The 21,344-nt window shown below is 41.7% G+C and overlaps 1 protein-coding gene across 1 annotated transcript in view; it reads right to left on the reverse strand.

The window, feature by feature from the left end:
- mapkapk2a (MAPK activated protein kinase 2a) overlaps positions 1 to 21,069 on the reverse strand; it is a 37,489-nt gene extending 16,420 nt beyond the window's left edge. Inside the window, exon 1 of the mRNA XM_018758717.1 lies at positions 20,424 to 21,069. Coding sequence (XP_018614233.1) covers positions 20,424 to 20,642 — 219 coding nt within the window. The 5' untranslated portion in view covers positions 20,643 to 21,069. The remainder of the gene's footprint in view (positions 1 to 20,423) is intronic.
- Between the last annotated feature and the right edge of the window lie 275 nt (positions 21,070 to 21,344).

Consider the following 21,344-nt stretch of genomic DNA (forward strand, 5'->3'; position numbering starts at 1 on the left):
CTCATTCCCCAACCAAAAACTGTGGATAACCACCGAAATCCGAAATAAGATTCACGCGCGAACTTGCGCATTTCAGTCTGGAGACACGGACATGTACAAGAGCAGCAAACATGAGCTCCGCAAAGCCACTGCCATCGTGAAACGGGAATATAGCAGGAAAGTGGAATCAGAGTTTAACTGCACTCAAGATGGGCAGGGAATCCAAACTTTAACAGATTATAAAGCACAGAGGCAGTCACTGACAGGTGTGTTTCTCCCTGACGAACTGAATGCGTTTTATGGCCGCTTCAAGTTCGAGAGCAAAGACCCCCCCTACCCCCGCTCATCCCCACGCAGTGTACTCATGATAACGCCGGTCTCACCGTCTTTGTGGCACAGGTGAGAAACTTTTAGCCGAGTCAACGTTCCCAAAGCTGCTGGTCCGGACGAGTTTTAAAAACATGCAGTGGGCAACTGGCTACTGTCTTCATGGACATATTTAACACCTCCTTAAAAAGCTCAACTGTACCCACTTGTTTCAAAAACACTACCATCATCCCCGTTCCTAAGAAAAACAAAGTGAGCTGCCTTAATGTCTCTCGCCCAATGGCACTGACCCCCATTGCAATGAAATGCTTTGAGAGGCTGGGACACATTAAAGACACCACTCCAGACACTCTGGACCCACTGCAATTTGCCTACCGCCACTACAGATCAACTGAAGACGCAATATCACACACATTTCACACCATTCTGTCTCACCTGGATAATAAAAACTGCTATGCAAGGTTATCGTTTGTAGACTATAGCTCAGCATTTAACACTGTCATCCCAACCAAGCTGATCCAGAAACTACTAGGGGTGGGACTGAGTGCTGCATTGTGCAATTGGATCCTGGATTTCCTCACCAACAGACCCCAGCGTGTGCAGATTGGCAGCAATACCTCCTCCCCACTGATCCTCAAAACTGGCACTCCACAGGGTAGCGTCCTGAGCCCAGTGCTATACTCCCTGTTCACACATGACTGTGTGGCCAGTCACAGCTCCAACAACATCATAAAGTTTGCTGATGATACCACCATTGTGGGTCTGATCACCAACAATGATGAGATGGCCTACAGAGATGAGGTGAGGCTCCTGGCAGAGTGGTGCCAGGACAACAACCTGTCTCTCAATGTTAGTAAAACTAAGGAGTTGGTGACTGACTTCAGGAAACAGGATACAGTTCAGGCACCCATCTACATAGGAAGGGACATTATAGAGAGGGTCAACAGCTTCAAATTCCTCAGGGTCACCCTCACTGCCAAACTCACATGGACTGAGCACACAGCATCAACCATCAAAAAGGCCCGTCAATGTCTCTACTTCCTCAGGCATCTGAAGAAAGCCAGGATGTCCACTACAGTCCTCACCACTTTCTGCAGGTGTGCTGTGGAGTCCATCCTCACAGGGTGTATTACATCCTGGGCTGGCAGCTGCTCCATACAGGACAAATTAAAAAAAAGCCCTACAGAGGGTGGTCAAAACGGCTCAGGAAATCATCGGCACACAGCTACCAGCAGTCAAGGACACCTACACCACACGCTGCCTCAAAAAGACAATGCACATCATGAGAGACCATTGTCACCCCACACAGGCACTCTTCTCTTCCCTACCTTCTGCAGAACGGCTTAGGTCTACTCGAACCCGCACAGCTAGGTACAGGAACAGCTTTTACCCCACTGCTGTAAGAGTATACAACACTAACCAATGTGCTACCTTTAGTAAGCAGAGTTGAACTGCTCCACCCAAGCACATTGGTAAATTACACTGCCACTTGAAGCATTCTCATTCTCTCGTTCTGAGTTCTCTGACTGTCAACTGGCATTACCATTATTTATTGCTGTTGCACTACTCACTGTCATTGTCTTGTTTGTGCAGTGTTTCTATTGTCTTTGTCCATAGTCTGTGGAGAAGCATTCAGGAAGATTTTCATGATACATGTACATGGTACTTGTATCTATGACAAACTTGAAACTTAAATAAGCAATACAAAGAGGTAAATACTTAGCATAAGTAGCTTAGCATGCAACACTAAGTCACCTTCGACAAAAGTGTCAATAACAACGGAGGTATAGAAGTTAAGATGAATCAAATTCTCATTTGTGCTCATAATTACACCTGGGACATCTTTCTAAATCTTTCTAGGGTGGCACAACAAGTAGTGCTGCTGTCTCACAGCACCTGGGTGGTACAAGAGAACATATCTGCATGAGTTTCCTCCAGGTGCTCCGGTTTCCTCCCGCAGTTCAAGGACATGCTTTTCAGGTGGATTAGTAACTCTAAAGTACCCACATTGTGTGTGTGTGTGTGAGTGTGTGAGAGAGAGAGAGGGGAAAAAAAAAAGTGTTTCACTGTTGGATGAGTGATTCATTGTAAGTAGTGTATGAGCGTACCTAGTTTTCACTGGAAGTCACTTAGGAGAAAAGCATCTCCTAAGTGAATAAATGTAAAAAATACAGTTATTGCTAAGAGAATGTGAAAGCAAATGATCCTTTTGTACATTAATTCAATGCCAACATTGCTTATATTTTACTGACTCCTCACATACTGCAATTATAAAATCTTGCTTACATAGAATGAGAAAGCTAGAAATATTTATCTGAAATCTGTCTGTGAAAACAGTGTATAACAACCAAATATTTAGGAAAATGTCTGACTCATAAGAGAAACATGTTAATCCAGACTTGAACACATGCCAACTATATACATTTCAAATTTGCTAGATTTGCTTAATTACAATATAGAAATAAATTAAGTGCCATTCACTTTGAACTGATTTGGTGGTATGAAATTCAGGTCTGTTAGACTTAAAGTTTATAAAAACAATATATTATCACAGCATTTGAATGTTCAGTGAGAGGCAAGAAAAGGTTCATTTGCACCTTTTCAAACAAGCTTTTCATTATGCATAGCCAATCCTTTATTTCTTTTCATTTTCAAATTGTACTGGGTAATTTTTCTCTGGGCCACAGATGACTAGTACAAAAAAAAAAAAAAAAAGTCAGTAGGATTAGCATATTTCAGGACAAATGGAAAGGGGGCGAGGGCTGTTGATCAAGCTTTACTGAGAATTGGCCTTTCATGAAAATAAACTTCTAATTTAAACATTCACATTGTGGGTTGAAATTATAAGGCACACTCAAAACTGTACTCTGGCCAAGTTGCATACAGCCAGAATGTCATGTTTCTCACTGCACTTGTCTCCTCATTCTGTAATTACCCTCTAAATTTCCTGCCTGAGCTAAGGAAATTGTCTAGCAACATGATCCAAGCCTGCCAATGCTGACGTGCCCCAATAAGATCAGCAAAGTCGATATCTTTGAGTTCAATGCACTTAACAGAATGAAAAATCTGCATTTAGAACGTAGCACAGTAAATACTTATTTTACTTCATCAGTCTCAATCAGTGAAAAATCTGTCCTATAGAAAGAAAGCTAGGAGGATTGTGACACAGGACAACAGGAGTAGATTATGTTCTCATGCTTGAGTATACAGCTCTTCCTGAGCACACACAGTAACCAGGTCACTAAGGGAATCCCTTTCTCTAACACCAACTACACTGAAACAGAGTTGCTCATGAATGAACAATGCCAGCATTAACTGTAGTAAGGGTATCCCGCCAACAATTTTATTTTTTGTAAGTAAATGGATTTTCCTCCATTTTACAAACACAAGCTAGAGGTTACATTTGTGTGACTTATCTACATGGGGTAGATCAAAAACTAGATCCTGTGCACACGATTGGCCTTCAGAAACACAGTTAGGCTAACCACTCTTGTTAAAGTCACTTCTGACAAAGTATGAAGGGCAGACTAGTTCCAATTTTTTAATAATAAAAATGACTGCAATGCTTTCCTGGAATTATAGTTAAAAATTTTGGTTTTACAGTGAATTCCGGGTTTCCCACCTTTTCCTTAGTATGCTGTGGTTTGTTTTCTCTAGTCTGATGCCCAATCAAATACAAGACGCTGGTCACAACCTACAAAACCATCAACAGATCTGTTTCTCAATAGCCACAGGACCTGATCACCTGCGACACTCCAAGTAGACTCCCATGCTCCTCATGCACAAGTGGTCCAAAATCAAAAGTGGGAAGTTCTGGCTTCAATGTGGTGAAATGACCTCTTCTCACTCAGAACTGCTGAATCTGTCTCTATATTTAAGAAGGGTCTCAAAATTCATCTCTTTCAGACTCACTTCTCTCGTACTTGTATATGTTTTATCAAGCATTTTTTCTATAATTCCAAAAAAAAAAAAAAAAAAAAAAAGGCCTAAACGCAACTACTCACATGATGAATACTAGTTTATAAAATGGCATGAAATAATCAGACTGAAGCCAAAAAGCACGTGTCTGCATCTAGATCTCTCCTTCTGTCTGTGTAACATGGGGACAACTGGCAGCATAGTGATTAGAGCTGTTGCCTTTGGACCTAAAGGTCACAGGTTCAATCCCAACCTCCGGCTGTAGTACCCCTGAGCAAAGTACGTACCGTAAAATTGCTCCAGTAACATTACCCAGCTGTATGAATGGGTAAATAATTGTAGGTAGACTAACACTAAGCTGCTCTGGAGAAAAGCATCAGCTAAATGTAATTCACTTTTGTATTGTTCTTGGAAACATATGTCACTTTGGAGAAAAGCATCTAAATGTATAAGCGTAAGCATCATTCACTTATTACCGTAACCGAAGGCAAGGCACCAGTAAACATAAGTGTTCAAACAGATACCGGATTTCCAGTTTTTCATAACTTCCTCACTAAGCCTGAAATCAGCTCCCTTTTACTGAGCCACCCGAACCCCACATGGATGCCCACACAACAGCACTGCATCCCAGGGAGCTCAGAATCCATTGATCTTTTTAGAGTTGCTACAGAACTGTGAGCACTGTCATCTCATAGGAATGGATGTCAGTGTGGTGGTGAGGTGGAAGCATCTACTGGTCAATCAGTCTCAACTCCATGTCTACTACTACTGCTGCTAAACTATTTCTTCTTGTTGAGCATTGTCTCCCTACCTAAGACCTGAGGAGGCTGGCCGGCGGTCACAGTCACAACCCCATGCCAACTGCAGACGATGATCAACTGCCATAATGGACAAGACGTACCATGCTGAGCTGGGATAGGCTTAGAAATATCTCGAAAATTGGCCTAAATATGTTTCCGGAAATTCACCAAAAAAAAAATAAAAAATCCTCTGAACATCCCATAAAATGTTCCAAATATCCTGAAAAATGCCTAAATATTTATATACATAACTATTTTATTTTAAAGATGTGTTGTCTATGAAAGGATGAGACTGACAAACACATAAAAATGGTTATATTACGTACCTGAAATTACTTTAATCCCAGAACTTTCATGCCTGATTCAGATTCCAGTGTTCCAGTGGGTTGGCAGAGAAGTTACTAAAGTGCGTCAATCCAAAACAGAGAACACGTTTACAGAGGCTGACGATTGTTGGATTTATACAGTAAGGATCAGCATTCAACCAATCATTACTGACAGCCTAATAATCATTCCAACAGTAATCAATGTAAATGCGTAGCGGACAACTAGATTTGAGTCCTGTTCTAACAACCGTTAATTTGTAGCATCAATGCCGTCTCAGTGTAATCTTCTAGAGCCTCATACTGTTGATCACCAAACATGGTGGCCAGTAATGAGAAAACCCTCTCAACAATTCTGGCGCTTTGAGACGATCTAAAAAGGGACAACACTTCGATTTCCCTCACTGCTGAAGTTTGAGCTTCGGGGGTTTGCCTGTCATCACAATCTGTATCCTCCATGTTGGACTGTACCAGGCATTGCGGGATACATTGTGAAATAGTAAAGCTGCTGGATGATTAGCTTGCCAGCTCAGTAAAACCAAGTGAAATGCAAAGAAACCTCAAAGCAGACTCAAAACTCTGCTTCATTTTTCTAAATATTCCAGGATATCAGTTTTTATCTAAAGATCCTGAAAAATTCTAAATATCTCCAAAAATATCCAAATATTTGTATCTAACCCTAAGCTGGGGATTCAAGCTACCATACAGCAACAATATCTAGAAGGCCCAGGAGGGATGGGCAGTCACCAGCCCTTGGAGCCCCAGAGGTTTTTCTCCCTCAATTTTCAGCTGGGAGTTTTTATTCCCTTGCTCCATGGCCAGTAGGCATACTTATAGCTCTATAAAAGCGTTATATTACTATAGTCGATAGTCAACTGTGTTTCTTTATCTGATGTATTTGTTTTTCTTGCCTAATGTATGTGTTAAAGCACTTTCTGTCACTGCATGAGAAGAGTGCTCTATAAAAATAAATTGAATTGAATGTCAGGTCATCGAAAGTGCCTGCTACCCAGTCCAAGCATGCAAGAAAAAAGTTTTACGCCACCATTCCCACCCCATTTACCTGCAAGTGTTCATGATGTACACAATATCTGAAAAATAATAAATTAAGGGGGACACTCAAAAGGACAGCTGGTAGCACAGTGACCTTTGGACCAAACGGTCGCAGATTCAACTCCTACCTCCGGCTGTAGTACCCTCGAGCAAGGTATTTAGTCTAAATTGCTCCAGTAAAAATTACCCAGCTGTATAAATAGGTAAATAATTGTTAGTACCTCAACACTAAGTCAATTGGGAGAAAAGTGTCAGCTGACTTAAATGTTAACGTAAATGAAATTAAATGTTGTATAATCACTGCTACCTCCGGTGTTTTTTCTCTCACACACACATACAAAAACAAACAGTCTTCACCTTAAACAGCAGAAGAAGGCCTGGAAACCAGGTCCATCTGCTGCTGGGCCTTTCACTCTGCAGCCACAGCCACTTGCGGGGAAGGTGGCAGATGTGTGGTCTATGCACCTACCAGCAGTTCAACACAAAAGACCATCTCCACCTCTTCACAAAGGGACAAGAGTGGGGGATGGCCATATTTTCCACCTGCTGTGGGGGGGGGGGGAGAGAAACATTTACATAAACCCTCTTAGCTTACCTAACCTGAAAAAATAAAGCACAGCACTGGCTCCCACACCATGGTCAGTATGGTCATTTTGGTTTTCAGCAATGTACATCTGGTGTTTAAAAATACAAACATGTTTACACTCAAGAGGTCTGATCTGATCCGAGTACACTGGCTTAAACCCTTTACCAACCACCTGTAGCTGGCCCCCAGTTGTCCTAGCCAGTCACACAGAGACTGAGACACTAGTACAATGACATCTTCCCCTTAACTTGGCTAAATCATCCATGAGAAAATGAGCTACATCTAATTACTGTTTTCACATAAAGCCTTTGAATGAAAAACTATGTTTGTAGACATCATCATTCATTTTACAGAATGGCATGATATTGGAAATTCTACCCATCCACATATTCCGTAACACAAACACTGTGGTGACCAAGTGGTTGCCTGTTTAATTTCTACTTTAGCTGAAGGGGCATTTCAGTTCTGTCAGAGTGGTGTGTTGCTCTAGAGACAATGGGAGAAGAAAACACTGGCTTCTATCCTATATGATTTCTACATATAGGCTTTACAGTGTGTTATGAATGACTGAGAATGAAAGGTGCAATTAGACACGTATGCAATTTTAGGCTAGGTGCAATGCCTCCCCATTTTTAACTAATCACCAAATGCTAGGATTAGACCAAAGTGTTCCTACCAATCTGCACCCATAGAAGTTTTAGACAAACTCAGAATATGCATTACCTGCCAATATGTTACTGGGTCAACATGCACTGAGCAAAGTGTGAGCTTGCAAGTTCTTGCCCAACACAAATGGAACCCCTGGAAACATAAGTAACAACAAGATGCTAAAATTTAGACTAGAGACTGATATGGTAACCCTAAGAACAATGTGAAGCGATCACCGTGCAGGGCAAAGCAGCACAAGGGACCATCTCTGCTGTTTCCTTTCATGTGAAGCACACAGGAGCTGCAAAATGCCATTCACGGGAAGTAGAACAGATGAGCAATAAGCTGATACAAGCGACACCCGACACAGTCGCAGACCTGAAAAAAAAACTGAAAAACAGGTCTCTGCCATTTGCTGACACTAGGTGACATCCAAACCTTTGTAAAATACTGCTTTCAAGTTCAGTCCACTGAGGTTCTTATATGTGAGCAAGCATTTTTTTCAATTAAAGGGAAAGATTTAAATTCCATTTTATTACATTTGGTCATCCAATAAAGTTTTACTTGATCTCAGCTCCTAGTGACAAACTTTAAAAAATTAGATTTCACAAAAGCAGCTGTAGTGTTCTTAAATTAAAGCAAGGCCCCACAGTAATTAACTTAAACAGGCCAATGGGCAATTAGTCAGGTGTCTGCAAGTGGCAATATGCCAGTTCCATGGTGTAATAGGCTATGATTGAGCATGGGATTTTGGGGTTTTTTTTTGTCATCTCACCAGCTCACTTAGTACTTCATTTCACAGCTAAAAGTGAGAAGAAACCTTGATGGCTGACCTGAGTTGGAAGGGTGTGGAGATACGAGGAACTGCTGGCACTGCACCATAAAGCAGTGACAGATCGTTTTCATGAAAAATGTCACAACTCTAACCATTTGAACACCAGAGAATTCAAAGACCAAACATATAAGATACTTAGTTGAACACTTCAACATACAAAAATGTGAGTCTTTACTTGGCCCCAGAGATAACAAAAGATGATAAAACTGCGAACACTTTTCATCTACAGTGGAGCTTATACATTGGTATCAGCACTAACAAAAGCTTATGCTGGAGGGATAAGAAAAACAGAAGATGTCTGTTTAACACAAGGCAAAAAAAAGTGCTGTCAAACATGAAACCATCCACATCTTTCTGTTCTGTGTATCACATATTTAAAGAGACAGACTGAAAGTCAGGGTCATCAACATGTTTCTTGTGGCAGTGCTATGGACAGGAGAAAATACCACACTGCTGGTTTGCTAAAGAGGCTTCAGAAGGGGAGAATGCATGCAGCAAATATTTAGAGATTGATATTTTGTTACTTTTGCAGAAACAGTTTGTAAACAAATGTGAAATGAAAACAAGTGTGACTGCCAACATTTCTGGAGAACAAGGATATCCAGTTTGCCTTACACATTTTGCAGAATACTAATAAGAGTGCTGTAACTGACAGATTGCTCGCTTTGTCAGCCTTTATGTGAGTATCAATAGGAAGTAGTCCAGCAGTGGGTACTTCCCATTTCCTTTGCTGTTGAAACTCTTTCTTAAAGCATGTCTGGTGTGAAGGCCTGAAGACTTTTGTATCACTCAGGAAATAACCTACAACGGCAACGTGACACCAGCATCAGAAAGCAGAAGTTCCCTAGCCGACGTGGTCTAGCACCAGAAATGAGAGAGTGCTTCTCCTAACATACTGTGTTCATTCTTTCTCCTAGCATACATGTCACTGAACTGTGTTTTCTCCACTAAGAAAGCCTCTCCTGCAGCGTCTCCTGCCATCGCTTGTGTGTGGAGGTGAACTAGGTACTGACTTCTTATCAGTAGGTCAACGCTGCAATGCTAGACTGACCCAGCATTTCAAGTGATTGCCCTGAAATCTTTATCAATCAAAAACAAAGCACCTTGTGGCTGCCCTTCACTTGAATATACAAATTTCTGAATGGGAAATTTCATCACTCACGGCGGGGGGGTTGAACGGGCAGAGAGACCAGAAACATCATTTCCCCATTGTGACTGTAAAACAACATATCAGCAAAAAAAAGGAGAATGCAAGAAAACGCAAAGAGATATCAAAACCCGTAGGCTTCCGTAACTGGTGTCAACTGACTGGGGATTTAACTCTTCTGGATTCAACCGTGTCGTGTAGGACACTGGTTCCAACGTTTCGCTTCCCCTGTTGGAAGCATCATCAGGGAGCTGCCACATGTTGTAAAAGCTAGATGTGAACTGCAGCGTTCGACGAGGGTGGGTGTATTTATGTGCGGGATTGGAGGTCATAGCGGGTGGTCCTGATAGGTGGTGCCCCTGTTGCGTTTTCCACTTGCACTGTATCTTTCGTGTTACAGGTCGGCTCGTTGAACTGAGCTTCAATGAGAGGCAGCAGGGTCGTTGTGGGTCTGGTGCGAAGACTCAAAATGAGAGGTGTCCAGGTTTTTGATAGCTTGAAGCCCTCCTCCCCACTGAAGTTGTCAGGGTGCTTCTCAATCTCGATAGCCTCTCTTACTACACGGTTCCTGTATCTGGGAACAGGTGGAAGCACTGTGGTTTCTTCAAAATTGATCTCATAACCGGTTTGCAGTGAGTGTTGAGCCACTGCTGAGTTGATGTTTTTGTTTTTTGTTGCTCTTATGTGTTCTTGGAGCCATGTTGAGATCAGTCGACCTGTCTGCCCGATGTAGGTTTTTCCACAGCTGCAGGGTATTCGGTAGACTCCACTAGTCTTCAATGGCAGGTTATCTTTTACTATGCCGAGTAATCTTTTTGTAGTGGAACCAGTAGTGAAGGTGGTCTATCGGCATCGAGACCACCCTTCAATGGGGAGGAGGGCTTCAAACTATCAAGAACCTGGAAACTTCTCATTTTGAGTCTTCGCACCAGACCCACAACGACCCAACTGCTTCTCACTGAAGCTCAGTTCATCAAGCCGACCTGTAACACGAAAGATACAGTGCAACTGGAAAACGCAACGGGGGGCACCACTTATCAGGACACCTGCTATGACCTCCAACCCCTATCCCGCTCATAAATACACCCACCCTCGAACACTCCAGTTCACATCTAGCTTTTACAAGATATGGCAGCTCTCTGATGATGCTTCCAATAGGGGACGCGAAACATTGGAACCAGTGTCCTACACGACACGGTTAAATCCAGAAGAGTTAAATCCCCAGTCGATGCAAAGAGATGTTCAGAGTTTTCCCCTCATGCTAAAATAGTAAATTGTGTTTCTTCATGTGAAGTTGTTAAATTACCTCGCTCCTCCACCAAAACGAATATATCTAATGATGAAAGACTGAGAAACTCAGCTTTTTGTTTGTCTTGATACATGTCAAGGAATTAAAGTTTTTGTCCAAACAATACTGTTCATTAATGCACTGCAGGAAAAATGTAAAGCATTCATCCTACCCTATCATTTTAACTTGCAACCATGTTAAATCTTTATAAAGCCTGACCAAAAAAAAAAAAAATCGATTAGGTCTAATACATGACAACAACAAAGAGCGAAGACAAATCAATGTACAATCAGAATATATTTTTGCACAAACTCCATTCTGAGGTCATTTAATGAGTCACCAACCATTAACTGTCAGCAAAACCTGACAGCCACTGGCAACCAAAAGATATGCTCACTGGAGGAGGACTGACAGCACATAGAGAAGTTATTCTTTGTTCCCGGTTAATCAGCAACAATGCACTGCACTGAATAACAAATGTGTAAACAACCACCACATCAAAGCAAGCCTAACAAAACAAAAAATACTAAGGGACTAAAAATGTTGTTCTTCTGCTCTATAAAACAAATGCAAGAAAAATCTAAAAACACTCCAAACCTGAATAAACCATAAAAACAGAATGAATGAAAATATCTAATGACTGAGGCTTCACATGGTTACTCTGCTGTGACGGCAGACATGTCCCAGAATGTCAAAGGGACTAAACATCATTTCTACTGGGACACTCACAATGAAGACTAAGTAATGAAATTGAGTTTTGGAAAACAAAACAGTAGCATACACTGCCAAAGTGTTCCACCTTATCTTGGTGATAACAGGAGGTGTTAGTAATGGACTAAATCAAATCTTCAAAAATCAGCCTAACGGTCACTGCAAACATGATGAAGCTCCCAATTGGCAACTCCATAAGTACCGAGGAAAAGGGCTCATAGGAACAGCGCTAATGCATTGACATGTTTTACTTCTCCAAAATAAAACTTTCTAGTGGGCTTGTGTGATTATGTGAAACAACCTGCCTACTGCACACTTTTTATCCATCCAAAAATGAAAATGCATTGTGAGAGTTTAGGAAAGGAAAAATCTGATTTTTCTAATAAACACAAGCTGCTGGATTGCTGTAGAAGCAGATTTTTTTTTTTTGGGGGGAGGGGGGGATATCTCAAAAAAACTTTAAAAAAAAAACTCAGTCATCTTGAAATGGCCATAAAAAAATGTTGCTGCTAAAATAAAGAAAAAACACTTAAAAAAATCTGAGTTAAGAAAATTCCCAATAAAGGTGTCAACAGGTTTCCTGGAAAAATTTTCCAATGTTATAAATCAACAAAACAGTCAAGAAATGTTAATTCTGAAATGGAACAGCATAATGGTAATCTCGAGTTGTTTAAAAATATTTCTGTACATGAATCTGGCTTATCAGTGACACAGCAACACAAAACAACTAAGTTCAACCACATAGTTTTATAAGGTCTGAAAAGGTAAAAAAAAAAAAACAGTTCAGTTATCTTACATAAAAATATGGAAGTTCTGTTTTGTATGTTTATAAAGAAAAATCTAAAATTACTCTGTCAATGCAAGTTCAAGCATGCCATCAATGCTGCAGAATTATTTGGGTATACAGGTGGTCCTCAACTTACAATGGGTTTCCGTTCCTTGAAACCCAACATAAGTCGAAAATGTATTTAATACAGCTAACCTAACGAACATTATAGCCTAGCATACATGCGATGGCCGTTATGGGCTTGCTGCCTTCATCCTGGGCAATAATCTTGAGTTTCTCCTTATGAGTAATTGCCTTCCTCTTCCCACCAGTAGCAGGAGACAAAGATGGGCATTTCTGTGACATTGCGAATGCACAAAACACAATGTAGATACAGAGGGGTATCTGTATAGCGGTCATGTGACAGACCGGGGGATGCGGATGACTGCCGCTCCCTAGCATCATAAGAGAGTATCGCATCGCATATCACTTGCTGAGGGGAGGAAAAAAAATTCACAATTCGAAGTACGGTTTCTACTGAATGTCTATCACCAACTCACCATCATAAAGTTGAAAAATTGTAAGTTGAACCATTGTAAGACAAGGAGCATCTGTGCTTATTTGACAATGGTGGCCAAGGTACAGCATATTGTCAAATACCAAATTACACAGATAGATCAACAGTGTTTGAGAGACTCAACTGCAAGCAATGCAAGTATGACCTGCAGAAGCACAATCAATTTAACCCAGAAGGAAAACCCCACAAATGATATTAAACCACCCTCTCTATTTACACAAGGAGACAACAGCTGATGCTTCAGGGTGAGTAATGCCATTTCCCATGCTTTGCCAGGCAGAATCACTCAAGATATGGTGGGATGCTTCCAACAAGACAAGAGAGAACTGTCAGTTTTATCAAACTGACTCAATAGCTGCTCATCAAGAAGGCCTGTCATGCTACAAGCACCACTGCTGACCATGGGGGGTTGTTAGTGTTGGGAAAGAGATGCTGGAGCGGCACTGGGCATGGAGGCTGTCAGATTAGTGGGAAGGTGATAGCTAGACAGTCTCTTCCTTCTACTCCTCTGTGTGTATAAAAAGTTTGTCAAGGTTACAATCACTGAACTGGCTTTTTTCCCCCCAAATTCTGTTTCCGTGAGTAGCACTGGAAGGAAGACCTGGTCACAAAGGGGAGGGGGGAAACTGAAAATTTGTCCTAACAGAGAGCTAATAACTTCCAAGGCTAAAGGTGTTAAGACTGATAAAGTATTGGTTACACAGTGACCTCAACAACCACCCCCCCCCCCCCCCCACACACACACACACACACACACTGCTTGTCCCAAGAGAGGTCAGGGCAAACTGGAGCCTAAACCAGCAACACAGGGGACAAGCCCGGGGGGGGGGAGACACACGACACGACACACCCAGGATGGGATGCTAGTCCACCAGAAGGCACCCCAAGCAGAACTCAAAAGCCAGACCCACCAGAGAGCAGGACCTGGCCAAGCCCGTTGCGCCACCGCACCCCCTTCAACAACCACTGGATCTAAAAACAGCTTTATATCTGCCATCATAAGAATTCAACCAAAGCTTTGTAATACTATCGCCACGCAATTAATACTTATTTTACAACCGAAAATAGTTTCCCAGATGTGCCCTTATTTCATATTGTTATACAACAGGCAATTGACTTAAAACTTTATAGAACATGAGAGCAGACAATCTGACGTGGCTCAAGAGCCACAGTCATTTTAAAGTGGATGCCAAATCCATTCACATTTCTGCAGCACAACTCCGACAGTAGTAAACCACAAGAATTATAGCACAATCGACATGATTTTCTGCTTTACAAACTTTAATATGATATGTGCTTAATATGATCTCAGCCATGGAAGCACACAAATTAACTTATGAGTGCGCTCTCCAAGCTGAGACCGCTAAATCAGCAAGTGGTCTACGCATACATCATTTCCTTGCACATTATCAGCAAGGCTCAAAGGGATCTTATGCTCCTGAGTGCTGCTTCATCTCCACTGATTCAGTAAACAAAATAGCCAGGGAAACAGGTGAAACTAAGATGATTTGGACAAAATCACAACAGTAAAAACAGATAATATAAAATCATCTTCAGGGCTATTTGCTGGCAGAGCGATTTATGGACATTAATCCCCCCCCCCGTTCTACATAATGTTGCCATTTAAGGAAATTTTACTTAATTTATATAAATTTTTTTAATGAAAAGTTAAGATCACTTCCAAGCAGTTTGATACAAACCTTTTTTTAAACCACGTTAAGAAAAAGGTTGCAAAATACATTATGCCTCTGAGCTTCACCCCAATTTTGTGAGCATTTTATTTCTGAATCACACAAATAAATGAAATGTATATGCACAATGGTACTGTAAAAACATACTGATGAAAACAGGAACAGGGTTCCAAAACAAGTTCTGTACTGCCTGCAAGATATCCAACTTAAAACAACTGGTGTACAGAAAAGAATTCTCCCAATCAGCCCCATGGCTGAGTCCTTTGGCAAAACCCATACGGAAAACAAACAGATGTCAGGCAAGATGGGGCACATGTAGTTTTTTTTTTTCTTCTCACATCTGATTAACCCTAAAAAAAGAGCTGCCACTGGTTCATAAATCACCATGTCCTGTGGACAAAATTGTTGGGCACTTGAAGGAGCACCACCGGATATGCAGCCATAAAAAAACCCTGATCCTAATCACTTCTTGGTAATTTTCAGAAGGTAAGTACAATGAGAAAAATACTCCCACCGTACTGTTTGAATTAAAAGTGTTACATAAAATTGCCAGATGGCCCAAATACTCTGATGCAATAAAACAGGATGGTGCAAAATATTTGTATAGCTCAATAAGAGAGAAACAAAAAAAAAAAAAAAAAAAAAAAAAAAACACCCAGTATCCCTCCTTAAATACAGGCAGTTTTCATTTGTTGTGGCTATTACTTTGTTCAAACAGAGAAGTACTTTAACATAGACATAAAGGAAGAGATCTTACAGAATCAGGAGATAACCTCTCCTGGTAACAGCTGATTACAGCATCACAGAAGCATCTCATCAAGACATTATTGTCATGCCCATCAATAGTGCTTTAGCTCACTGCTGATCAAGTCCTGTCACAACTACAGGTGTTGCAGTACAGATGGTTTACCAAAGTCTATCATTACTGGGCCTTAGAGAGGGTAAGAGCTTTTTAGTGTTGGTCACGGGTCTTCTTTTAAAAGATAAATACAGTAAAAGGCCAATTAAATGGGAATTGATCTATAACTGATGGGTCATTGAACCCTTTTCGGAAAGTGAGAAACTAAGTTACAGCGCAAGTGGGTTAGAAATGCTGAAATGCCTCTTAGTCCTACAGCTGTCTCAGCACCTGCCATCAATTCATTGTCAGCAAATCACACTTAACAGGTCAAACAGGGCAAAAATAGAGTGATTTAGGATGTTCAGTCAACATTTGGTCAGTGTGAACACTGATTTTCGTGAACTCCAATTCAACACGACCCCGCTTTTTCGTGATGACATTTTGTGGACCCTAATGATCATGTTATGAGGTTTAACTGTAGCTCTACAACTGTGAATTGGTTCAGGGAGACTTGAAGAGCTTGTGGTGAAGTGAGAGGAAAAGAAATGAAAGACTCAGAAGGGAAATTCACACATACAAAAACTTCACAGGTCGTCTTCCCCAGATATTCAGGACCACAGAATCCATGCTAAAAACATCAAATAATTCAAATTAAGTGTAAACCATTTACATTTATTTATTTAGCACATGCTTTTATCCAAAGCAACTTCCAGTGAAATAACTCCATGTCATGTTAAATGTATAGTCTTATTACTAAGAATGTTTGAGTCCTACCTATCTGACAGATCCTATCAAGTGGTCTGGCGGAGCTCCCATTCTGCTCCTCTACCCCCCTCAACCGGTGTCCCGCAGGGCTCGGTACTAGGTCCTTCCTCCTCGACACTTCCTCCTTCGGCCTGGCCATAGCCTCCCATGGATTCAAATACCACTGCTATGCTGATGATACCCAGCTCTTCCTCTCCTTTCAACCTGGAACATCAGACATTTCTGCACGCATTGCTGCCTGTCACATCTCTGCATGGATGTGTGATCACCACCTCTAACTCAACCTCTCCAAAACAGAGACCCTACACCTCCCAGCTGGCCTGTCCACCTGTAACACTTTATCAATCAAACTGGACAACTCACTCATTTTACCTACCTCCTCTGCTTAGAGTCTAGGAGTAACAATTGACTGAAGTCTATCTTTCTCTCAGCACACCAAAACCACAACCCAGACTTGCAGATACATCCTGCATAATATCCGCAAGACGCCCTTACCTCACAACTGACTCTACTTGTCCAGGCCATGGTGACATCCCATCTGGACTACTGCAGCTCTCTTACGTGGTCTTCCCACTACTGCCATCACACCTCTGCAGCTGATATAGAATGCTGCTGCATGAGTTGTGTTTGACTTGCCAAAGGGTTCCCATGTATCTCCTCTACTCGTTTCTCTGCACTGGCTTCCTATAGCTGCCCGGATCAAATTCAAGACCCTGGTTATTGCCTACAAATGCATCAATAGAACTGCTCCTAGCTATTTAAAAGACTTAATCAACAGCTACACCCCAACCAGACCGCTTTGCTCATTTACTTCTGCTCGCTTGGTGGTCCTGGGCATGCAAGGTAAAGTGCAGAGGTTCTCAGTTCTGGACCCACTGTGGTGGAATGACCTCTTCCTCCCACTCAGAACTGCTGAAACTCTGCCTACATTCTGAAAACTCACCTTGTCCGGAGTCACTTTGCCCATGATCTCTTAAGCTCCTCTATGGTGTAAATGTTCATGCACCATAACTTTATGATCATGTCCAGATAAGCCTTTACACAGTCGCTACTCCTGTATTGTATGTAAATGTTTGTGCAAATTTTAAAAAATAAAATATTCGTAGAAAGGTGATCAGGATTAGTCTATCCTGCACTTTATGCACCTACTTGCACTGGGCGGCATGGTAGCACAGTGAGTAGCGCTGCCGTCTCACAGCACCTGAGTGGTGTGAGAGAACAGGGGTTCGATCCCCGCTCAGTCTGTGTGGAGTTTGCATGTTCTCCCTGTGTCTGCGTGGATTTCCTCCAGGTGCTCCGGTTCCCTCCCACAGTCCAAAGACATGCTGTTCAGGTTCCCCCATAGTGGGCGAGTGTCATGGAGTGAGTATGTTTCACTGATGCATGGATGAGTAACCCTTTGTAAGTACTGTATCTAGCAGTGTAGTCACCTTGGTGAATAAGGTGTGTGGCCTAGTAACACTACATAGTATCCATTGTAAGTCGTCGTACAGAAAAATCACACACTTTTTTTGCACAAGCTGGTAAGATTGTTCAGACAACCAGCAGCCCACAGAATTAAATGGGTTGGAAAAGTAAGAAAAGAAAAAAAAAATCCTATATTCCATAAAAATGTAGGAGAAAGACCTCAGATCACTGAATTGAGTGAATTGCAATTGGAACCACACCGACAACAATATGCACTTAAAAAGACAAAAACCACTGTAAGAAGAATTTAAAACCGCAGCTTGTAGTAGCACTTCTGAAAACCACTAGCTCCTTGTTCCCTTACTCGGTGTCAAGATACGGGGGTGTAGGGCAGAACTATTTAGGGATCCGTGCACCAGCTGCAATGCCAGAAATAACACCAAGCACTTATGCGGAGGAGGAGCAGACAGAAAACACCTCGTGCACTCCAGTCAGAACAAACACTGGGCAAGTCTCCTTAGTGATTTTTACCATGAATGAGCTGAAAAATAAGTCTAAATATGGAGAAAATTTAGGAGAGAACTCTGTCAGCAGTTGGATTTGAGATCAATGTGTGACTGAGTGAGTGTGTATGTTGTGGCTGAGGGGGCACAATATACAATGAAATGGGGTCTATAAAAATAAGTGACATGACAGTTAAGTAACTCTAGAGACTAACTGTAAAACTACATAACCCATGACAAAGTAAATGAGGATCACAGCAGCAAGATAGCATCTCACATAAACAACAAAATATGAAAAAAAAAATAGACAGAAACAAACTACAATGTATAATTTAATACTGGAAGGTTAGCAACTTTCAAGGACTGGACTGTCCAACCAAAATACACTCAAAAGCAGCACTGCTGCCACTTTGATATGATGTTGCATCTCCAGAAGATTTTAAATTTTTACACTAATGATCGCAATCATCCATAATTATCCACACATAAAAAGTCAAAAACTTAAGAAAAATTCTCTGTATAACATTTTATGCATTAAGTTGAAAACATTGAGATTTTTCATAACAAAGCTTTTCCCACTGTCAGATAAAAGTGATTTTTCCCATGAACTCTTAGCCATGAAAACTATTAAACATTAAACTATTAAAAACATTAAAATTATTCTTAAGACCATTTCAAAATTCCATGACACTCTGCCCCACCATTGATAAGCCAGCTTCTGACGACATTTGGTAGAGAAATTAAATGTTCCCCAAAGTTACGAAAAACCAATGCATTGCAAAAGGCATGTAGAAAACAAATGGAGCAAAGCTATTTCTCTATGTATTTTTTCCTTAAAGTAAGGATGAGGATCATTATTTGCCTGGAAAAGACACATTTACCTGTGCAAAACCCTTTGTCCTCTAGGCTGACAATACTATCAAAAACAAACAGCTTAAGAACAGAACTATTAATCTTATATTTTCCACATAAAGATGCATAACTACATAAAGTGGAAGCTCCTGAGCTGAGAAAGCAACACAGACAAGTGCCCAAAATTTCCTGCTTAAAACACTGGACATCAGCCCTTTACAACTTATAGCTTAAACAAAAAAGTGCTGCAAGTTAAGCTTTCTTGTAACAATTAGCACAAGGAGTGATGGAGGGGTACCATTACCCAAGTTCAAGAGTGCCCAACTCTTTTCTTTCTTCCCTGTTTCTATACTGCCCATACATTGTTCCCACATTATATCTATTCCCACAGTATTTACATTGTTCCTTTAACATCTCTATACCCTTCATATACTATTCCTGCACTGATACCATTCCTCCACCTTTTCTGTACTGCTACTATACTGTTCCTGGACTGTTACTACACCATTCGCACTATGGTGCGCACAACAAGTTATGCTGTTGTCTGACAGCATCTGGACAGTGAGCAAGGACGTGGGATTCCCACTCAGTCTGTGTGGAGTTTCCATATTCTCCCTTTGAGTGGGTTTCCTCTCACAACCCAAAGACATTCGTTGTGAAATATAAGTGAACTGGTTACTCTAAATTGTCCATATTGTGCAAATGTGTGCGAAGGACAGAGATAGTATTGCTCTGACATACAGCTGAGTGATGGACTGTATGCAGTGCACTGTGTCTACTGCATCTAGCACTTTAAGTCACCTTGATGAGCAAGTATTGTACTCATTGTGTACATGATGATTCAAATCACTATGAGAAAAGCATCCGCTAAATAAATGCCAAATATACCATTCCCAGATGGTTTCAATACTGTCCTGTTACTACAGTTCAGACTCTTAGTGCTAAATGGTACAGTAGTAACAGTGCAGCATTTGTACTGTCCCTACGTACTGCTAGCATTTCTACTGTCCTTGCGTATTGCTACTATTACAGTTCATATACTCTTGGTGCTGGAAGTAACAGTGCAGCATTTTTATACTGTCCCTACACTGTGTAATTATAATTATGTATATCATCATAATCATACTCTTGCAATGCCATAGTGTTCCTGCATTCTTCCTACCCTAGTAATCATCATGTGTCCCAGGCATGCTGCTTACCACAGTTACATACTTCCTGCATATCCGATCGTATCGTACCGGTTCCGTTCCCTCGTGTCACTTACGTTACGGTAAAGTTAGTGACAGGAGCGAACTGACGGTGGTTTTACCTAGAAACTCGTTTATCACATGACATGACTCACCGCCCTCCGGGAGGGAAAAAAGAAAAAAAGTACAAATAAAAGAACAAAAGTCAGGCTCGCTCACCTTCAGTGCGAACTTCTCTCCGTCTTTCTTCTGAAATATTTCCAAAACCTTGCCATTGATGCCCAAGCCAAGGACCTGGCTTGTGACCTTGTAGTCGTCGGTGATGGCGTTCTTCTTGATCTGTAAAGTGGCTCTGACATGAAACGGCAGCAACTGCACCGGATTCGGGACGCTCTGCGGCGGCTGCTGCTGCGGTTGGTTTTGCGCGTTCGACAACATTGTACACCACACAAGAACGAGGGTTTTTCCTTCTCCTCTCCGCAACTTTATCGGCTTCGCTTCGTGTTAAAAATCGTCCTAGAAGAAGCAGCAGGGCGGGCAGCCCGCGAGCTAACAAGCTAACAAGTTAGTTCTCCTCCAGGTGTCACTGTGGCCAGCGCGAGACCGCGGCCGAGGCCACCAATATTCGATCTCTTCAACGCGAGCGCTGTGCTATTCTTCGCAACTAACATCCATTTCAGGCATTGGTCTTCAACTTCAACTGCCTGTGAAGACCACTTTCTATCGTTCTTGTAAAACAGTAACTTTGTGTGCGATCTAGCGAATAGATGTAACTTTAAATTTTTAAAAAAAGTGAACGCACTTTCAAAACGAAGAATGGAAGAAAACAAGACACGAGAACACGGGCTCGCTCGCGCACGCGCCACCGTCCACTTTCCGACCTCTCAGCAGCGACTCTTCTCCTGACGTCAGAGGGCCTCGAAGGCCCTCTTAAAGGAGACCCGCTCGAAACTCTGTCCTTCCCTCGGGTGGAGGGTGGTCTTGTTTCCCGTTGCTGCAGTCGGGCAATACCTGTCCGCGTGAGTAAGAAAAATCACTATGAAAGACTAAGTTCATTTAAATATTGAACATTGTAGCGAGTGCAGGTTTGGGCTCCCCTGGAGCAAAAGACGACTAATGTCCATGAGAAAACGTTCACTG

This window comes from Scleropages formosus, chromosome 2 (genome assembly GCF_900964775.1).
Source record: "Scleropages formosus chromosome 2, fSclFor1.1, whole genome shotgun sequence".
In the NCBI taxonomy this organism is placed as follows: Eukaryota; Metazoa; Chordata; class Actinopteri; order Osteoglossiformes; family Osteoglossidae; genus Scleropages; species Scleropages formosus.